The 22,740-nt window shown below is 20.7% G+C and overlaps 6 protein-coding genes across 6 annotated transcripts; 1 reads left to right on the top strand and 5 right to left on the bottom strand. All coding sequences in view use genetic code 6, as the record gives it.

Annotated features, from left to right (window-relative positions):
- Positions 1–2,899: 2,899 nt before the first annotated feature.
- Positions 2,900–3,892, bottom strand: TTHERM_00790890 (immobilization antigen; the record flags this gene model as incomplete). The annotated part of the gene is made up of 1 exon (XM_001026187.2): positions 2,900–3,892. One exon carries the CDS (start codon positions 3,890–3,892, stop codon positions 2,900–2,902), a length of 993 nt encoding a protein of 330 aa, XP_001026187.2.
- A 3,627-nt stretch (positions 3,893–7,519) lies between these two features.
- On the bottom strand, positions 7,520–7,857 carry TTHERM_000790889 (hypothetical protein; the record flags this gene model as incomplete). Its single annotated transcript, XM_012800620.1, has 2 exons — positions 7,714–7,857; positions 7,520–7,594 (listed from the first exon to the last, which is right to left on the bottom strand). Exons 1-2 carry the CDS (start codon positions 7,726–7,728, stop codon positions 7,520–7,522), a joined length of 90 nt encoding a protein of 29 aa, XP_012656074.1. The 5' UTR covers positions 7,729–7,857.
- A 227-nt stretch (positions 7,858–8,084) lies between these two features.
- On the top strand, positions 8,085–9,254 carry TTHERM_00790880 (linear amide C-N hydrolase, choloylglycine hydrolase family protein; the record flags this gene model as incomplete). Its single annotated transcript, XM_001026186.1, has 1 exon — positions 8,085–9,254. The coding sequence occupies one exon, from the start codon at positions 8,085–8,087 to the stop codon at positions 9,252–9,254; it is 1,170 nt and encodes a 389-aa protein (XP_001026186.1).
- A 2,358-nt stretch (positions 9,255–11,612) lies between these two features.
- On the bottom strand, positions 11,613–12,686 carry TTHERM_00790870 (GCC2 and GCC3 family protein; the record flags this gene model as incomplete). Its single annotated transcript, XM_001026185.2, has 1 exon — positions 11,613–12,686. One exon carries the CDS (start codon positions 12,684–12,686, stop codon positions 11,613–11,615), a length of 1,074 nt encoding a protein of 357 aa, XP_001026185.2.
- A 3,239-nt stretch (positions 12,687–15,925) lies between these two features.
- On the bottom strand, positions 15,926–17,005 carry TTHERM_00790850 (immobilization antigen; the record flags this gene model as incomplete). The annotated part of the gene is made up of 1 exon (XM_001026183.1): positions 15,926–17,005. The coding sequence occupies one exon, from the start codon at positions 17,003–17,005 to the stop codon at positions 15,926–15,928; it is 1,080 nt and encodes a 359-aa protein (XP_001026183.1).
- Positions 17,006–19,338: 2,333 nt separating this feature from the next.
- TTHERM_00790840 (transmembrane protein, putative) lies at positions 19,339–21,990 on the bottom strand (the record flags this gene model as incomplete). The annotated part of the gene is made up of 4 exons (XM_001026182.2): positions 19,339–19,761; positions 19,853–20,661; positions 20,823–21,607; positions 21,815–21,990. The coding sequence occupies 4 exons, from the start codon at positions 21,988–21,990 to the stop codon at positions 19,339–19,341; spliced, it is 2,193 nt and encodes a 730-aa protein (XP_001026182.2).
- Between the last annotated feature and the right edge of the window lie 750 nt (positions 21,991–22,740).

Raw genomic sequence — 22,740 nt, 5'->3', positions numbered from 1 at the left:
CGAAAAAGCGTTTTATTTATACATTATAAAATGATTATTTATTTTTGCTTTTTTGATTATTTATTGAATTTTTATGAAAAAATAAATTTAAACCAAATTTAATTCTATTTATAAAAAAACTTATTTTATTCATTTAGTATGATAAAAAAATTCAGTATTTTTATATATCTTCAATCTATATAATTAATTTTTGACTCTTGAAGTTACTCTTTATTTAATTAATTTCAGAATTTATTCAAATTACGAATTCTCAAAAAAGATTCAGAATTTATAATACAACTCTTACTTAATCCTCTGTTGATTTAATTAATATCTTGTTTGATTTTAATTTTTGAAACTGATAAAAATACTATGATTATTAGTTGTTAATAAATTATATAAAATATTTAATTTATGATATGAAGAAAGAGAATAAAGAAAAAATATATAAAAATTATTTATTATTTTCGATATAAAAATATGATTTCTTTGCTTTAAATTTAGTATAAATATAATTTAAGTTTCATTTATTGTTAAAAAAAATTAAGAAGCAGAAAATTAATTATAGACAAGGGAAATTTGATTAAAATAATCTAAAAAATAATTTATGAAAAATTTATTCATATTAAATAGGTAATCACAATTTTTAGAGTTTTATTTTAATTTGACTTGAATTAAGTTTGCTTTTATCAAAATATTTTTTTATTTTAGATTGGATTTATTGATTATGAAAGAAAAATGATGAGACAAAGCTTAAGAGTTGAATATTGAAAAAATTATTTAATAAAATTTATGTTTATCAAAAAGTGTTTAAAGCTTTAAAAAAGTAATTGTTATAAATGATAAAATAACTAACAATATTATTTTATTTATTACGAAAATAATATTTACTTCTTATTGATAATTTTTTATTAATTTAATAATCAGTTTCAAAATTTACCTTTCAAATATTAAAAAATATGACTAAAAGACTATTGTTTATTATCTATTTGCTATAAATACTATTCATCTTATAAATTTTTCGTTCATGAGGTAAAAATATGATTTAGTTTTTTTAAAATAAAGCTTCTTAACAGAAAAATCTCAAAATTAAATAATATTTATGAGCATTTTATTTTTAAGATTGAAATCATTTTATATCAATATTTTTATACTTTTTTTTAATCAAACACTTATTAATATTAAATTTTATTTATGTACCAGTGTTTTCAAGCTAAAATATTCAGGAAATTAGGGTTCATTTTTTATTGAACCAAAATATTAAATAAATATCAGTATCAAGGTTTGGAAATATAAAATATTTTCTAAAAATTGACGGACTTACAATAGATAAAATTTAATCATAAAAAATATAATTTTTACTCAAATTATTAATTAGTATAATAACAATTAAATTGGCTTACAAGTTACAAAATTGAAATTTGTAATTCATTTAATTATTAAATAGATTTAAACAGAAACGATTTACAAATATTATTTTGATATTTGATTATTTGGTTTCATTTATTTAAATTAGAAAAAATATTGATACAACTTAATTATTGATTTGTCAGAAAATAAAAAATAAGTAGTTTTTTAGAGATCTTATTGGGTTTAAGAGTGACATAATTCTTCTGTACTTAACAAATTAAAAAATTAGTAGAAATTTAATTTTAGTTATTTATTTTATTTTTATTTGATAATAACTATTATTATAAAATATTTTTTCAGATTTTAAATACAATTTTTGCTTAATTTTATTAGAATTTTATAAAAAAATTATAAATTCAGCTACTATATCTATAAATTAATTTTTGCTTTTACTTGAATTTTATAAGTCTATAAGTTATCAAATTTTTTTTTAGAATACATTTTTAAATTATGAAACTATCTTAGAAAGCAACTTAAATTTATTATTAATTTATCTTTGTTTACAATTTATTGTTTTGAAAAATGAATTTTTTAGATTATTTTTTCTTGGCAATCTTTTGAATTCTGAATTAAATATAATCTAAAAATTAATTAGTCATACAAATCATAAATAGATGCTTTAAATTATTAAATACACGATATCCTTTTATTTTAACACAATGTTAATCACAGTCAGAGATCGCAGAATATATTTTATATATTTAAATATTCTAAATTCTTGTTTATTTTTTTTAAGAGTAAAATTTTAAAATATACTTTTGTTAAAGAATATTCAATTTAGATTACATAATTAATTTTTTATATTTAGAATTTACTCAAATTAATTAGTCAGAATATAACAATACGAATTTAACGCATATGAAATTCAAATAATTTATTAAATTAATAGAAATATTATATTTATTGGTAAAATAGAAATCAGTTTCATTTTTGTACTTAAAAACTTGTTTATAATTATTTCTTTACTTTTCACTACTACAAGATATGTAGTTTTTTATATAAATAACTTTATTTATAATATATTTAAACTGATTACTTGATTTATTTTTTCTTTAACTAAATATTATTCAATTTGAATAAAAGTCTTTTTAATTTAATAAAATATTTTAATATTAGTTCAATAATACAATCAGAAATATTTTTAAAATACATGGGATTCATTTATAATATAAACTCATAAAAAATTTGCTCAGAAATAAGTTTCATTTTAATAATTATTAATAAATTTGTAATTATTTTCTTTTATAGTTTATCAGAATTTATTGATTTCTTTTATTTTTTGTTTTTTATTAACTGTAATCTAAATTTTTTTCAAATTCCCAAATCAATTCAGATTTTAATTAAATAGTATTTTTTTTAAAATTTAAGATATTTTAGCAGTAAAAAATAGGAATTTAATGACTCAAGAAAATATACCATATATAAATATTATTTTATTTAGAAAAATATTTAAAAACAAGCGATATTGATAAAGATTTCAAAATGATTAAAAAACAAGTCAAAATGAAATTCAATAAAATATAATAAAAATAAAACTAATAAGTATAGAATTAGAAATTATTAAAGATATCGATTTTGAAGTTGGATTAGTATTATCTGAGGGAGGCTTAGAACATTAATCTGCTGTTTGAGATCCAGCTTAAGAGGTTGAACCTTAAGGGCACGGCTTACAAGATCCTGAGGATCCTTAAGAGGCTTTATCTGGGGACCCATAGTAGTTTTGTTTGCACTAACAAATATTAGTGTTTGAGCTCCAAGCAATAGTACCGTCACTTGTATCATTACAAATGCAACCAGTTAAATCCTTATTAACTGTTGAACCATTTGCACAAGTCACACATGTATTTCCTGAAATAAATTAATTATTTCCACATTAATAACATCCATTTTAACCTTTAGCTGTAGCTACATTTCCTACATACCCACTTTAGCAAACGCAAGATTTTTGATTGGCTGATAAAGGGAGGGCAAATGGATCAAAACATGTACAGAAACCTACAGAACTTGGAGCACTACTATAAGAATTTGGAGGACAAGGTGAGCATTAAGCAGATTATGATTTGCCTTGCTATGCAGCAGCAGTCATATAGAAATTATCCTGGCATTAATTGCATTAAGATTAATCTCCAGCAGTATTTACACCTTAGTTACCAGAATTAAATGGGCAAGGAGAACATTAAGCTGCTTGAGTTTTTGAAACTCCAGCTGTCATAAAGTAATTAGGTTAACAAGTGTTGCATTGAGTTTCGTCTCCAACACTAACAGGTCCACTGCTATTTCCTGAACCTTAGGGACATGGACTACAAGTAGCAGGAGATTCAGTTATAAGGAAACGTCTATTAGGAGGAAGAATAGCTGAATTCTTCATGAAGTAATTTTTTTAGCAAAATTAACAGTAGCCAATAGATGTATTAGGATATTAAGTAGGTGAGCCTGATGTAGTTCCTTAAGAGCATTATTAACATTATTGTCCTAGTGCTCCCTAGTAACCCTAGCTACACATACAATAATTAGTACCTTTAATAGTTATCTATGTTTAGTTATCGCCACAGCAACTTATCAATCCTAAAAGGATGGCAGCAAAAAATAAGGATTTTTTATTCATGATTTTTTTTGTTTATTTAACTCAAATTTTTTTATTTTAATTAAATATATTACAAGCATTAATTATGTGATGAAAAATTTAAATAGAATTACTAATGTTTAGCTGATATATTTGTCATAATAAAATAAAATTTAATGTTATCTAATTAGTTATTAAATTTTTAAATAATTTAATTACAGTAAGCTAGAAAAAATTAATTAAAATAGGATTTTTATATAATTAGGTAAAGCTTACACATTAATCTGATTTATAACTAAAGAAAAAAATTTCCAAAGTAGTAACTTGTAGAAGATTTTTTGATTGATTATGAAATCAAATTTATATTAAATTGTTTGAAAGTAGGTTTCATTTTTTAAAAATATTATAAAAGTATTAACTAAACAGTTTTTAGGTTTATAATTTTACTTTTTATGGATTTTATGTTAAATAAATAAATATTAATAATGTAAAAAATAATTTTATTTAAAGTCTAATTAGATATGAGCATATTTTTGTATTCATTTTAGACTTACAAATAGAAAAATTGATTATAGATATTATTTAGATTAGGTGGTTATAAATATTCTAATAATCTTTTAGTTATTTTTTTTCCAATCAAATTAAATTTTTTGAGGCTTATTCTTAAGCAAAGGAAATATTAATGAAACGAATTTTGTGCTTTTAAAACAGCATTATTATAAAAAGCTAAATAAGAATATGAATAAGTATATTTACAAAAAAAAGAATAAAAAAGATTTTAATAAATATAGGGATAGATTTCATTATTTAAAATGATTTAAAAAAAATAATTTTATTTATTAGAATTGAAGATCAATCAATAATAGTAGATTTATTTAAAAATGGCGAAATACTCATTTTAATTTAATCCAATTTTTAGATTTAAAGGATATGAAATATATACTCAAAATTAATTTACCACTAAAAATATTGATTTTTTATTTTTTAATTTATATTTACTGTAAACTATTATCTTTTCAGCTCATATTTCCAATAATAATGAGCTCGATCACAGAATATTTATATTAAGGTAATTTAAAAATATGAAGAAGATTATAGATTCTAATATTAAATAAATTACAGTATTTATAATAAAAGTGTTTGAAAGATGTAAGTGTGAGTGAATTAGTGGATATTAATTTTTATATCAGCAAATAAATAAGTTTCAGAATTAATTTATATTAAAATAATCTAAGGTAATTAATTAATTAATTTTCTTTTTTCAGATCAATTTTTATACCCAAAATATTAATTTAGAAGTTGTTTCATTTTAAAACTATAACAAAAAGACAAACATAAAGCTATTCGATAAAATGATTTATATATACATTATAAAATTATTATTTATTTTTGCTTTTTTCAATATTATTTGAATTTTAATGAAAAAAAAAATTTAAACTTAATTTAATTCTATTTATAAAAAATACTCATATAATTCATTTACAGTTTGATAAAATATTCTGTATTTTTATGTATCTTCAATCTATATTATTAATTAATTTTTGACTCTTGAAGTTGCTCTTTGTCTAATAGATTTCAGAATTTATTCAAAATTACAAATTCGCAAAAAAGATTCAGAAATTATTATACAACTGTAAATTCTCTATTAATTTAACATCTGGTTTGATTTTAATTTTTGAAACTGAAAAAAAAGTACTATGATTATTAGTTGTTGATAAATTATTTAAAATATTTAATTTATGATATGAAGATATAGAATAAGAAAAAAAAATATCAAAATTATTTATATTTTTCGTTATAAAAATATGATTTCTTTGCTTTAAATTTAGTATAAATTTTATAATAATTTAGGTTTCATTTATTGTTAAAAAAAATTTAAGAAGCAGAAAATTAATTATAAACAAGGGAAATTTGATTACAAAAATCTAAAAAATAATTAATGCAATTTTTATTCATATTTTTTTATTAATTTTTGAAGTTAAAAAAATCAAATAGTTTCCTAATCTGAAAAGTGAATTGATAAATAGGTAATCACAATTTGTAGAGTTTTATTTTAATTTGACTTGAGTTAAGTTTGTTTTTATCAAAATATTTTGTATTTAATATTGAAATATTTTGTTAGAAAATAATTTAATTTTATATTGGATTTATTTGTTATGAAAAAAAAATGATGAAACAAAGCTTAAAAGTTGAATATTGTAAAAATTATTTAATAAAATTTAGGTTTATCAAAAAATAGTTTACAGTTTTAAAAAATTAATTGTTATAAATGAGAAAATAGCAAACAATATTTAATAATTTATTACTAAATAATAATTACTTCTTATTATTTACCTTTCAAATATAAAAAAATATGATTAAAAGACTATTATTTATTTTTAATCAAAAAAATATTCTTGTTTTAAGCAACCATTGTTTTAATTAATATCTATTTGCTTAAATACTATTCATCTTATAAATTTTTTTTTTTATGAGGTAAAAATATGATTTAGTTTTTTTTAATATAAAACTCCTTAACAGAAAAATCTCAAAATGAAATGACTTTTTATTATCATATTATCTGTTTATCTATCTTTCTACATTACTTTTATGTTTAAGAATTTTTGTTATTCTTTTTTCTATTATAATTTTACAAACATTTTTGTAATTGTAATAAACTTTTTTGAACTTTCTAATTAAAATTTACTAATAATCATCAAAATGGATATGCCAAACAAAATACGGGGTTTATAATAATTTAAAAGTATAAAATAAAAAGAAAGTATGATAATTTTTAGATGAATAGAAAATTCAATAGGTTTTGAATTATTTATATTAATTTTAAGTAGTGTATACATACATAAGCTTAGTAAAGATATTTTACAACAAATTTAAACCACAATTTTATGAAATAAATACTTCAAATTATTAGTTTTAAAACATTATTTTATAAATTTAACAATTTTTATTGGATAATATTCCAAATCATTACATACATATATAAAATATTAATAATTGTAATTTATTAAAAAATATTTGGTTATCAATGGGAAGAAAGCGCTTTTTTCGAGGGTTATATTTCATAGAAAATCTATATTTATTATTTGAATAAAAAAATAATTTAACTTGTTTTATTATTGATTTTAGTATGTTTCTATTAGTATAATCATAACAAATAGTTAAAAAAAATTATTTGATTAGAATTATTTTTGCTAATTTAAATAATTCAAAATATAAATTCTTTTATTTAAGAATTTGGCTTTTTGTTTATTATTTATCAACTGAAATCTTATCACTTTTATTCAAAAAAAATTAATTTTTTCTATCTAACTCTTTTATTATTCTGTAATTATGCAATTCTGATAAAATCTCATATTTTAATTTATTATTAATTTCTGAAATTTAGTCTATTTACCTCAATAAGAAAAATATATTTGATCATTAATAAATCATCATTTTAATGCAAATTAGATTTCTAAGAGGTAATTTAGTAAATAAAGATAAAATAATTTATTCAAATTTTTATTTTTACTTGAGTAAGTCCATTTCATTATAATTAAAGCAACTTTATTTGCGTTTTGTATATTATCATGGTTTTAATGCCAAAAAAAATTTACTGGTTTGATTGATTTACTAATTTTTTGATACGCTCATTTCTTACGACTATAATTAGAAAATAGATAAAAATAGTAATTAACTTTTTACATTATTTAATAAGTAAAAAAGCTTTAGTATTTAATTTAGTATCATGTATATGTATGAAATTCAATATATTTATTTACTTGATAAGGTAACATTTTCTACTTTCCTTCAAGTTAAAAATTATTTTTTTGAATACAAAGCGCTAAAATAATTATATTAAGTTTTTTAGATATTTTGTTAATTTATTATATTTACCTTTTTAGAAATATCGATTTTCGATTTGTTTTTTTCTTTTTTTTTCTATCGAATTTTTAATTAAATGACTTACTAAAATTTGCTTTAAATTCAGCTCATGCAAAATTTTAATGAATTTTCATTTGTGATAATATAGACAATTTAATATTTAAAATTCAAATAAGTTTGTAATTGTTTATTTAAATCAGATATTCATTAAAGTTATAAATCTTAAAAATAAAATAAAATAATAACACTCTCAAAAAATAAATCTTAAATGATCACAAATTTCAAGACAATATTCCTTCTTATACTTGCTTTCATATCTGCAATAGCTTTATAGCCTTCCTATTGTGTTTATAATGGCGAAAAACCTTTATAATGTGCAAATTATACAAGTCTAGCATAAACAAGTGGAGCCTCATTACCTAAATACGTTGTTAATTTAGATTTATCATACTAAGATAGATGGAGAGAAATTATAACTAATTATAAAAGTGCCATTCAAGGATTTGAAACTCGTATTGAATAGCTCCCAAAAGCTGTAGCCTTGGAATCTTAACTTCCTTTTTACAAAGATCCTGATTTCATGGGTGAAGTTTAAGCTATAGCTACTTTAGCTGGAGTAAAGTTTGAAACTCTTCAGTTATTGAGTTAAATGTACGAAGCACTCGATTCTATTGGATGTACATCTATAGTTGCAAGACACTCTGATGGAAGCATATATCATGCTAGAAACTTAGACTACAGTTTTGTTAAGTATATATCCCCACTTCTTGCTAACATCGACTTTTAAAGAGGTGGTAAAACTGTATTTATTGCAGATATGGTAATAGGAACAGCTATTGTGGTTACAGGTATAGTCCCTAATGGTTTTTCAATTACTATCAATTAGAGATAGGATGATGGATAAGCAATATCTTACTTATAAAAACAATATATCCCAGCTTGCTACCTAATCTATAAGATTCTTTAAACAAAGACAACCTATTCAGATGCTCTCGATTCTTTAATGAATACTAAAATTGCAATGCCTGCTTACTTTATTATTGCAGGTTTATCAGGAAATTAAGGAACAGTTATTGAGAGAGATAGAGAAGCGGTTCATTTATAAACGACATTAAGTGGATCTACCTGGTTTATTTGCTAAACAAATTTCGACAGATCGTAGCCTGATGACCCAAGTGACTACAGAAGAGTTCCCTGTGAGTAAAAAATGGGATTACTGAATTAGAATTCATGGAAGCCATAAGACATTTTTAACATTTTGTCATCATCTCCAAATTTTATATAAACAACAATTGCAACTGATGTAATGAACCCAAATACTGGATACATTAACTCAACAAGATGGTTTAATCCTCCCTCTACCACTCAGACAGAATTATCTTCATATTAATAGATTTTATCAATCGGAATTATTATTTTAACAATATTCTTAAATTGATAAATATTTAAGTCTAACTTATAATATTTAAATAAGTAATATGATTAAATGTTTTTTTATGAATATATTTTAAAGTTTTTAATCTGAATTTTGTTAGGCTGATTATTAATTAAGCTTTTTATTGGTTAAAATAATTGCTAATTATGTATAAATAAATAAGTAAATACCTTCATAGAATTTATTTTTCAATCTAGCTTTCTCATTTTTAATGAAAAAATCTAAATTTGTTTTATCTATGAAAAAAAAAATTATTTAATTAAGATACTTTTTATTATTAAATTAAGATCTCTAAGTTAATGTAAAATTCGATATTTGAAAAAACTTAATGAGAATGTACTGTATACTATAATATTTATTCGAATCTATTCTCTATTAGAGTTAATCACTTTGATCTTCTAGATTATAACCTCTTATAAGAATTTTATATTGTATTCATCACATTTTCTGAATTGTAGAATATCTATCCTGCTTAATTATATAAACCATCCCTAAAAGTATTGATTAATAAAAGCTTCAAAATCAGTCATACAATAGCTATATTCAAATATAGAATTAGTAACTCCTTATTTAACATCCATTGTTTAATGAACGATATTTTTTTAATCTGTAAATATTTGGTATTTAATCATTTTATATTTAAATTTTTCTATATTTATAAAAATCTCTAAGAGATCTAGAAGCTAAAACTATCAGTTTTGACTTTATGATTAATTGTTTCAAACAATTTAGAGTAATCCATAAACATAATCACAAATAACGGAACTTTATAGACATTAATATTAAATTGAAAGATTTTATCTTTAATAAAATTAAATGCCTTTTTTATTTTGGATAGGCTATATATACTAATGAATACTTAATTAAAATAAATTTAGACAAATGCTCAGCTTAAAAAAAAGCAAAGATTATTTTAAATTTTGAAAATTGTCAAAGTTTTATTATTAGCACTTAATATTAGAAAATTTAAATTAAATGAATTAAAAATAAAATTTTATTTGAAAAGTTATTCTAACCATCAATTTAAATATTTACTTAACTATTACATAACCAAGCCAATCTCCATATATCATCAATAGGTAGTTACTTGATCATTATTTAAATAATATATTTTTTATTTAAATTCACAATTTTTATTAAGTAATAAGAAATTAGTCATAATTTAACTATACGAATTTAAAGCATATTAAATTCATATAATATACTAAATTAATTGAAATATTTTATGTATTGGTAAAATAGTAATCACTTTCATTTTATGAACTAAAATATTCGATAAAATTTATTTCTTTCTTTTTGAATACTAAAAAATATTTATGTAGTTTTTTTACATAAACAATTTCATTAATAATGTATTTAAACTGATTATTTGATATATTTTTTACATAATTAAATATTAATCAATTTGAATAAAAGTTTTTGTAATTTAAATAATTATTTTAATATTAGTAATAGTCTTTTATGAGAAATATTTTTAAAATATCTGGGATTAATTTATTGTATGTATTTAAATAATCGAAAATAAAGTCATAAAAATTTTATTCAGTAATGACTTTCATTTTAATAACAATTAATTAATTTGCATTTTTTTTTCTTTTATAGTTTATCAGAATTTATTAATTTCTATATATTTTGTTTTTCATAAACTGTAATCAAAATTTATTTAATCTTCCCAAAATAATTCAGATATAAATTAAATATTATTTTATAAATTATTCATTTTTTGAATTAGTTTCATTTTAATTATTATCAAAAGTTGATCAATACTTCTTGGTGATAATTATTATAAATTAGAGTATGTATTTTTAAAGATTAATAATGGATATAATTTAGTAAAATTTTAAAACTAAATTCTAATATTTTCTCTTTAATGATAAGCTTAAAAAATATGAGCAGTAACACTTTTAAATATTGGATACTTTAATAGTACATAATTTGTTCATTTGTTAATTAAAAGTAATTAATCAGAATCAAAAAAGGAAAATAACTCATATATTACATTTCATAATATCAACTCCCACCACAAAAAAATCAAATCAATATCTTTCTTCAAAAATCATACATATGTAATCTAAATAATAAAGCAGCTAATTTTTTGATATTTTTTTTACTTTTGTGTGTAAATTTAATATCTATACTGTAAATTCTTTTTAATTACCATATATTTATACTAACACCCAAAATTTTAAGAGAGCAAGTTTTTAATTTAAGATATTTTCGCAGAAAAAAATGGGAATTTAATGAATCAATAAAATTTACCATATATAAATATTATTTTATTTATTTTATTTTGATACATATTTCAATTAAAGCTTTATGATAAAAATTCTAAAATGATTTATAAAACCTGACAAATGATATTCAATAAAATATAATAAAAATAAAACTAATAAGTATAGAATTCGAAATTATTAAAGAGAATTAATATTAACTATCTGGAGGAGGCTTTTAACATTAATCTGCTGTTTTAGATCCAGCTTTAGAGATTAAACCTTAAGGACACAACTTGCAAGATCCTGAGGATCCTTAAGAGGCTTTATCAGGGGACCCATAGTAGTTTGGTTTGCACTAACAAATATTAGTGTTAGAGTTCCAAGCAATAGTACCATCACTTGTATCGTTGCAAGTACAACCAGTTAAATCCTTATTAACTGTTGAACCATCTGCACAAGACACGCATTTATTTCCTGAAACAAATTAATTATTTGCACATTAATAGCAACCATTTTAACCTTTAGTTGTAGCTACATTTCCTGCGTACCCGCTTTGGCAAATGCAAGAATTTTGAGTGGATGATAAAGGAATGGCAAATGGATCAAAGCACGTGCAGAAACCTAGAGAATTTGGAGCACTACTATAAGAATTTGGAGGACATGGAGAGCATTAAGCAGATTATCCTTGTTATGCAAGAGCAGTCATATAGGTATTATCCTGACATTAATTGCATTAAGATTAATCTCCAGCATTATTTATACCTTGATTACCAGAATTATGAGGGCAAGGAGAACATTAAGCTGCTTGAGTTTATGAAACTACAGCTGTCATAAAGTAATTAGGTTAACATGTGTTGCATTGAGTTTGATCTCCAAGACTATCAGATCCACTGCTATTTCCTGAACCTGAAGGACATGGATTACAGATAGCAGGAGATTCACTTTAAAGGAAACGTCCTACAGGAATATAATTTGCCTTTGACATGAAGTAATTTTTTTAGCATGTAGAACAAAAGCCAATAGATTAATTAGAATGTTAATCAGGTGAACCAGATGTAGATCCTTAAGGGCATTATTAACATTACTGTCCTACTGGTCCATAGTAGCCCTAGTTACAAACACAATTAATTTTACCTTTAATAGTTATCTACGTTTAGTTGTCATTACAGCAACTTATCAAGCCTAAAAAGATTGCAGCAAAAAATAAGGATTTTTTATTCATGGTTTTTCTGTTTATTATTTAACTCATATCTTTTTATTTATTTATTTAATTAATTATATTATATTACAAGTATTATGTGATGAAAAATTTAAATAGAATTATTAATATTTGGGTGGATGATAAATTTGATAATAAAATAAAAATAAATGTTATCTAATAAGTTAGTTTTTATAATTTTTAAAAACTGAATGATTGTAAGCTAGAAAAAATTAATTAAAAAGGATTTTTATATAATTAGGGAAAGCTTACGCATTTGAAGCTTTAATCTGATTTATAGCTAAAGATAAAATTTTTAAAGTAGTAACTTGAAGAAGATTTTTTGATTGATTATGAAATCAAATTTATTATTAATTATCTGAAAGTCGGTTTATTTTTTTAAAAAATTATAAAAGTATTAACTAAACAGCTTTTAGGTTTATAATTTTACTTTTTATGGATTTTATGTTAAATAATTATGATATATGTCTATAAATTACTTTATCCTTAGCATAATTTTTGTATTATTTTTAGAAATATTCATTTTAATTAATCCAATTTTTAGTTTTAAAGGATATGAAAAACTCAAAGTTAATTTACCACATAAATATTGATATTTATTTTAATTATATTTACTGCAAATTATTATCTTTTCAAAAGATATTTTTTTATTTTTACCCATCAGGTATTAATATTTTTGCTCTCTTCAAATTTTGGGAGTTAATATAAACTCATGGTAATTTAGGAAAACTTACAGTACATTAAAATAATCTAAGGTTATTAATTAATTTTACCTTTTCAGATTAATTTTTACACCAAAATTATTAATTTATAAGTTATTTCATTTTGAAGATTATAACAAAATGAAAAACATAAAAGATATTCGAAAAAGTGTTGTATATTTACATTTTAAAATTATTATTCATTTTTACTTTTTTTAATATTTATTGAATTTTTATGAAAAAACAAATTTAAATCAAATTTAATTCTATTTATAAAAAAAATGCAAATGATTCTTTTACAATTAGATAAAAATTTTGTATTTTTATGTATCTTCAATTTACATAATTAATTTATTTTTTGATTTTTGAAGTATCTCTTTATCTTAAGGATTTCAGAAATAATTCGAAGTTACAATTTCTCAAAAATAGATTAAGAATTTATAAAACACTTGTAAATTTTCTGTTTATTTAATATCTTGCTTGCTTGAAATTATTTTATGGAGCTTATAAAAATACTATGATTATTAATTGCTAATAAATTATATAAAATATTTAATTTATGATATGAAGATATAGATTAGAAAAAAAATATAAAAATTATTTATTATTTTCGTTACAAAATATGATTTGTTTGCTTTTAACTTAGTAAAAATATCATAAAAATTTATGTTTAATTAATGGCTAAAAAAAATTTAAGAAGCAGAAAATTATAAACAAGGGAAATTTGATTACAACAAACAAAAAATAATTAATGTAAATTTTATTCATTTTTGAAGCTAAAAAAATCAAACAGCTTCCTAATTTGAAAAGTGAGTTCATAAATAGAAAATCACAATTAGCAAAGTTTTATTTAATTTGGCTTGAATTATGCTTGCTTTTAACAATAAAAATATTTTTTGTTTTAACATATTTCTTTATTTAATATTGATATATTTTGTTAGAAAATAATTTAATTTAAGGTTAAATTTATTGGTATGAAAAAAAAAGAAGAAACAAAGCTTAAAAGTTGGATATTGAAAGCAAATTAAAAAAATTATTTAATAAAAGTATAGGTTTACCAAAAAGTGTTTACAGTTAAAAAAATCAATGATAATAAATGATAAAATAGCTAACAATTTTTAATAGTTCATTAATAAAATAATAATTACTTCAAAATGATAATTTATTATTCATTTAATTAATCAGTTTGCTTTTTCAAATATTTTTGTAGCTATAATAAACTTATTTAAATTTTTTAATTAAAATTTGCTAATAACTATCAAAAATATATACGCTAGATAAAAGATAGGATTATAATAATTTATAGTATAATATAAAAAAATTTTATGATATAAAATGAATAAAAATGTGAAATTTTATATTTTTAAAATTTAATTTTAAATTGATAAATTTCTCAAAGTTTTATAATTAATACTCAATCCTAGAAAATTTAAATTTAATGAATTAAAAATAAAATTTTATTTGAAAAGTTATTCTTGCCATCACTTTAAAAATTTACTTAACTATTATTGCATAACCAAGCCAATCTTCATAAATCATCAATAGGTAGTTACTTGATCATTATTTAAATGATTTACTTTTTTTGTTTAAATTCTAAATTTTGTTTAAATTTTAAGAAATTAATAAAAATTTGCAAAATTAGAAAGTCAATTTTTGTTGCAATCCATAAATAAAATGGGATTCATTTATTATATGTATTTAAATAATTTAAAATAAAGTGATAAAAACTTGATTCAGTAATAAGTTTCATTTTAATAACCTTAAATTAAATTGCTATTTTTTTCTTTTATAGTTTATCAGAATTTATTAATTTCTATATATTTTGTTTTTCATAAACTGAAATCAAAATTTATTTAATCTTCCCAAAAAAAATAATATATAAATTAAATATTATTTTATAAATTATTCATTTTTTGAATTAATTTCATTTTAGCTATTATAAAAAAATGATCAGTATTTCTTGATGATAATTATAATAAATTAGAGTATGTATTTTTAAATATTTTTAATTTATATTATTTATTTAGTAAGATTTTAAAACTAAATTTAAATATTTTTTCTTTAATGATAAGCTTAAAAAATATGAGCAGTAACACTTTTAAATATTCGATACTTTAATAATACATAATTTCTTTATTAGTTAATTAAAAGAAATTAATCGTAATCAAAAAAGGAAAATAACTCATGTATTACATTTCATAATATCAATCCCTACCACATAAAAATCAAATCAATATTTTTCTTCAAAAATTGTACATATATAATTAATCTAAATAATAAAACAGCTAATTTTCTTATTATATTTTTTACTTTTCTGTGTGACCATATACTGTAATCTTTTAAATTACCTTAAATTTATACTAAAACCGCAAATTTTAAGAGAGTAAATTTTTTAATTTAAGATATTTTCGCTGAAAAAGAATGGGAATTTAATAACTCCATAAAATTTACCATATATAAATATTATTTAATTTGATAAATATTTCAAAAAAAGCACTTTGATAAAAATTTAAAAATGATTTAAAACCAGACAAATGATATTCAATAAAATATAATAAAAATAAAACTAATAAGAAGAGAATTTGAAATTATTAAAGAGTATGAATATTAAGATTGATTATCTGAAGGAGGCTTTTAACATTAATCTGCTGTTTTAGATCCAACTTAAGAGGTTGAACCTTGAGGGCACGGCTTACAAGATCCTGAGGATCCTTAAGAGGCTTTATCAGGGGACCCATAGTAGTTTGGTTTGCACTAACAAATATTAGTGTTAGAGCTCCAAGCAATAGTACCATCACTTGTATCGTTGCAAGTACAACCAGTTAAATCCTTATTAACTGTTGAACCATCTGCACAAGACACACATTTATTTCCTGAAATAAATTAATTATTTCCACATTTATAACAACCATTTTAACCTTTAGCTGTAGCTACATTTCCTGCGTACCCACTTTAGCAAACGCAAGAATTTTGAGTGGATGATAAAGAGATGGCAAATGGATCAAAGCACGTGCAGAAACCTACAGAATTTGGAGCACTACTATAAGAATTTGGAGGACATGGAGAACATTAAGCAGATTATCCATGTTATGCAGGAGCAGTCATATAGGAATTATCCTGACATTAATTGCATTAAGATTAATCTCCAGCAGCATTTACACCTTGGTTACCAGAATTATGTGGGCAAGGAGAACATTAAGCTGCTTAAGTTTATGAAACTGCAGCTGTCATAAAGTAATTAGGTTAACATGTGTCGCATTGAGTTTGATCTCCAGGACTATAAGATCCACTGCTATTTCCTGAACCTGAAGGACATGGATTACAGGTAGCAGGAGATTCACTTTAAAGGGAATTAGGAGAAGGAATATAACTTTTCTTTGACATGAAGTAATTTTTTAAGCATTTAGAACAATAGCCAATAGATGTATTAGGTAGATCATAAGGTGATATAGATGTAGTTCCTTAAGGGCATTATTAACATTACTGTCCTAATTTTCCGTAGTAGCCCTCGTTACAAACACAATAATCGACGAGTGCAACTGTTACCAATGTTTAGTTATCACCACAACAACTTATCAAGCCTAAAAGGATTGCAGTAAAGAATAAGGATTTTTTATTCATGGTTTTTTTGTTTATTTAACTCATATATTTTTATTTATTTAATTAATTATATTATTTTACAAGTATTATGCGACGAAAAATTTAAATAAAATTACTAATAATTGGATGAATGGATGATATATTTGTCATAATAAAAGAAAAATAGATGTTTCTCTAACTAATTAGATATTAAAATTTTTAATAGCTGAATGACTGTAAGCTAGAAAAAATTAATTAAAAAGGATTCTTAATCCGTAGTAGCCCTCGTTACAAATACAATAATTGTTGCTTATAATAGTTATCTATGTTTAGTTATCACCACATCAACTTATCAAGCCTAAAAGGATTGCAGCAAAGAATAAGGATTTTTTATTCATGGTTTTTTTGTTTATTTAACTCATATATTTTTGTTTTATTAATTAATTATATTATTTAACAAGTATTATATGACGAAAAATTAAATAGAATTATTAATAATTGGATGGATGGATGATATATTTGTCATAATAAAAGAAAAATAGATGTTATCTAACTAATTATTTATTATAATTTTTAATTACTGAATGACTGTAAGCTAGAAAAATTAATTAGAAAGGATTTTTAAAAATTAGGGAAAGCTTACCTATTTGAAGCTTTAATCTGATTTATAGCTCAAGATAAAATTCCTAAAGTAGTAACTTGAAGAAGATTTTTCGATGAATATGAAATCAAATTTATAATAAATTATCTAAAAGGAGGTTTAATTTTTTTAAACATTATTATAGTATAGTATTAACTAAACAGTTTTTAGGTTTATAATTTTACTTTTTATGAATTTTATGTTAAATAAATATTATATATGTCTATAAATTACTCTATTCTTAACATAGTTTTTGAGTTCTTAATAGAAATATTCATATTAATTTAATCTTCAGATTTAAAGGATATGAAACACTCAAAGTTAATTTACCACAAAAATATTGATATTTTATTATATTTACTGCAAATTATTATCTTTTAAAAAGATATTTTTTTATTTTTACCCATTAGATATTAATTTTGCTCTCTTAAAATATTGGGTGTTAATATAAACTCATTCATGGTAATTTGGGAAAATTTACAGTATATTAAAATAATCTAACTAAGATTCTTAATTAATTTTACCTTTTCAGAACAAATAATTACACCAAAATTATTAATTTATAAGTTATTTCATTTTGAAGATAATAACAAAAAGAAAAACATAAAAATATCAGAAAAAATGTTGTATATTTACATTTTAAAATTATTATTTATTTTTACTTTTTTAAATATTTATTGAATTTTTATGAAAAAATAAATTTAAATCAAATTTAAATCTATTTATAAAAAAAAATACAAATGATTCATTTACAATTAGATAAATAATTTTTGTATTTTTATTTATCATCAGTTTAAAAAATTAATTAATTAATTTTTGATTTTTTAAGCTGCTCTTTATCTAAAGGATTTCAGAAATAATTCGAAGCTAAAATTTCTCAAAATAGATTAAGAATTGATAATACATCTGTAAATTTTCTGTTTATTTAATATCTTGCTTGCTGAAATTATTTTTTGGCGCTGATAAAAATAAAATGATTAATATTTGCTAATATATCACATTAAATATTTAATTTATGATATGAATATATAGAATAGAGAAAAAAAATATAAAACTAATTTTTTATTTTTATTATAAAATATTATTTCTTTGCTTTAAACTGAGTAAAAATATTATAAAAATTTAGGTTTAATTTGTCGCTTAAAATATTTAAGAGGCAGAAAATTATAAACAAGGGAAATTTGATTACAACAATCAACAATCAAAAAATAATTTATGTAATTTTTATTGATTTTTGAAGCTAAAAAAATCAAACAGCTTCCTAATTTGAAAAGTGAGTTCATAAATAGAAAATCACAATTAGCAAAGTTTTATTTTAATTTGACTTCAAACATTTAATCTGAGTTAACATTTTTTTTCATTAATTTTATATAAAAATATTTAATTTAAGATTAAATTTTTAATAAAAAATTTTAGATTTACTTCTTTAAAAAACTAAATTTTGATTAAACATTTTTTTTTCTATCAGGTTTGAAGCCTGTTTCAAAACCTTTTTTTATTTTATTAAATAATATTTATTGCTCTATTAAATTTATTTTTCCTACTCAAGAAATATTTAAAAAGCTAAAATTAATTTATTTAACTTATTAATACATTAATAATTTTTTATTTTTTAATAAAAAATATGAATATTTAAAAATCAATTTAAAAATATAATAACGAACATATTTTAAATAAGAATTAAATATAAATAAAGATTTAATTTATAATAGATATATGGTATTTTATTGAAATCTCAAATACAATTTTGATCCCTTATAACATATTTATTTTTTAATGTAGGTATTTTATCAATTGTGTATATTTTCGACATTTAATAATCTAAATTTTTAGGTGAATTTAGTGTTTTTTACATTTTTTCTGACGAAATAGAAATTGTATCATTTAATTGTTGGTCTATATTCCCTGGAAATTACGAGAATAAAGAAGGTCTATTTTGATATTAATTTGTGACACTGCTCAATCTATTAATAGGTGAAAAGTTTTAATTAGAAATAGATTGTCGTAACTCCTAAATATTATCAATATGATAATATGTCTTTTTCGATTCTTCTAAATACTTTTAAAAAAGCTAATTTTAGAAAAGCTTAAGTTATTTAAAGTCTTTATTTAATAGAATATCAACATCTTAAAATATGTAAAAATGAAAGACTAATCCCTTTTTTTATTTAAATAAATTAATTATTATAAATGGAAAATTTTATAAACAAATAATAAATTAATTAATTAAGTTAAGAAGAAAATTTTACTTTATTTATTTCACTCAAAACAAAAAAGTTATAGAATGGGCCCAATTTTCCAATGATTTAATGATTTACTTTCCATCCAATTTATTTATAGCTTTAATAGTTAAAGTTAAAGGCAGGACTCTTTGTTCCAATAATTTCTAGAGTTTACTGTATTTTATTTATTGACATTCCTTTTCCACTATCTTAAACAGTAACTTTAAATATATTTGATTTTTCATTATCTCCTTCTATTAATTCTAATGAAATTATAATTTCGTTTCCTTTTGAATTAGAATTTTAACTAAGTAGTTCATTAATATTTAAATTTGCCTGTTCTTACTTTTCTTCTTCTTAAAAATTAATTTATTTTAGGAACCTAGGACTAAAGCTAGGACTATATTTTCTAGATTTAAGGTGTCTATTAGAGTTAATTTCGTTTAAAGAAATTTGTGTTCTACAACTATTCTAGTTATAGCTACTGCATTTTATATTATTTTATTGAAATTTAATTGAGTTTTCTATTAAATTCATCAGGCATTACAAGAATTAATCTGTGTAAGTTGTAATTTGTGTATCGTGATTGCAATTTATGAGCTAAAATTTTAATTAAATTTCATCAATCTTGTTTAAATATCTTAAGTATATTTAATTTTCAATTTATTCAAGTGATTGCTAAGATATATTAAAATTATCAAATTTCATTTTAAACTAATTTTTTATCGTATTTGCGTGATCTTTATAATTATATAGAAAGTTAAAGCATTGAGATATATTTGCCCTAATTATACTCTCTTTTGAAATATTTTTCATTATATTTTGAAGCTTATCTCCTATTTTTTATATTATAATTTGTTTTAATTATTTAGTTTATGTATTTTAAAATTATTTTCTAAATTATTTATTTTATGAAAATAAAAAAATCTGAAATTTTAATTTGAAATAAAAGGGGAAAAATAAATAAATAAAAGGGGAAAAATAAATAAATAAATACCAGTATATATGCAGAATTCAAATAAAGAGCTTTATAAACTTTAGTTTATTTTTTCTAAACATTAGGTTTTAAGTCTATTAGTTTCTTCATTTATAACTAGACAGCAGTGATATTCGGTTTGGTTCTGATAGGCAGTTGCTTTAATCGAAATTCTTTTTTCTTCTTAATTGTCATCTGTTTTGTAGACAGCATAGAATAAATCAGCAACCTTTTTCTCTGGATTAAATTATGAGGTAGGAGTAAAAACTGACATTCTTGTTGGCTTTTTAATTATCTCAGGAGAATATTCTACTTGATTTTACTCTTAATCATTATTATTTATTTTATAAGAAATATATTGTTTAATAGTGCTGATAATTCTGTTTTCAAGAGTATTCTTTTAGGTTTATTTATTTATTTCTAATAATGAAAAAGCTTTATTTCTTTCTTCAAAACTTGAATTTGGATCATCCTCCTAGTAATCCTAAAATCTATCAAATACTATAGTTTTTCTAGAAAACGATTTAAAATCTTCAGAATTACTCAAATTGAGAATCTTTTTTGTTTGGTCATTTATCATATCTAGCTTGAGCTAGTTGTTTTTTTAGTCATATTTTACTGTTATTATGCTAGAATTCACTACTTTTTTGACTATCTTAGACCACTCTCTTTCACTATCTCTGAGCAAGAAATTCTCCCTTTAGTTCTTTTATGTTGTATATTGCATAAATAAGACAAATAGCTAAGAAGCGCCAAATTAATATTTAAGAAAATAAAAATTAGGAGACCATAGCACCCAAAAGCACCTTTGAAATATATTATTAAAAAATAATTTATTTTAATTTTGAAAAATATTAGCCAACCACAAATTGATTGTTTTAATTTATTTTAGATTTTTATAAAGACTGACTAATCAAATTAATCAAAACTAATAAATTTATATGAAATTAGTAGGAACAACTCCTACTCTAAATAAATGTTATTTATTTAAAATATTTAGTTAAAAGGATTACAAACCAAACGAAATAAGAACTTGTGCAAAATTTAGTTTAAGACTAGCATTTAGGTAAGAGAGAGTTATTTAGAGAGTGTATATAACACACCCATAAAAGAAAAGGAAGCCTTAGTCATCAATACCAAGATTTGTGCCATATACTTTCATTTAAACAGCCATTCCAATAGAAAACATTAAGTTAATTGAAAAAATCAACTAATTAAAGTATTTTGGATATTTCATTGCTAAAAAATAGTAAAGTATAATGAGAAATAATGCCACTAATTAACTTTTTAGTGAAATCATCTATTACATTGAGATGCTAATAATTATACCAGGAATGCATATTAATAAAAGATACATTTTTAGCGCTTTAAAAAAAATGATTCTGTTGACTTCTACTATTTCTTTTTGATATTATTCCTCTAGCTATTAGCTTTAGAAATTTAATGTAAATTTATTCATTACCATTTATTTGTCTTTTAAACCTTTTTCTTATCTTTGTTAATTAATATTTATATATCCAGTATTTTCTATTGATTGATTTATTAATTAATTAGATAGAAGTAATTCTACTAAATGTCTGTCGATGAATGGATCAATATTTATTTAATTTGTTTCTTTTTTTAGATTTTGTTATTTATTTACTTACTTAATTAGCTTTATATTAAAGTAAATTCCATCAAATTTCCATGTAAAATTTACTTAATTTTGAGTTATTTTTTTACAAAAACAAAAATTTACAATTTTTTCATAGAGATTACAAAATCACTTCGAATACAATTTGTTCTTTTAAAAAAATATAAAAAATGATTCTTAACACTTTAAATTAAATGAGTTAGCTTTTTACCTGAAATAAAAATTTATATTTTATTTATTTATTTAGACACAAAATCACTTGAAATAAAATTTTTTCTACTCAAAAAATATAAAAATGGTTTTTAA

Source organism: Tetrahymena thermophila (genome assembly GCF_000189635.1).
Source record: "Tetrahymena thermophila SB210 genomic scaffold scf_8254047, whole genome shotgun sequence".
In the NCBI taxonomy this organism is placed as follows: Eukaryota; Ciliophora; class Oligohymenophorea; order Hymenostomatida; family Tetrahymenidae; genus Tetrahymena; species Tetrahymena thermophila.
This window is presented reverse-complemented; position numbering and strand designations above follow the sequence as displayed.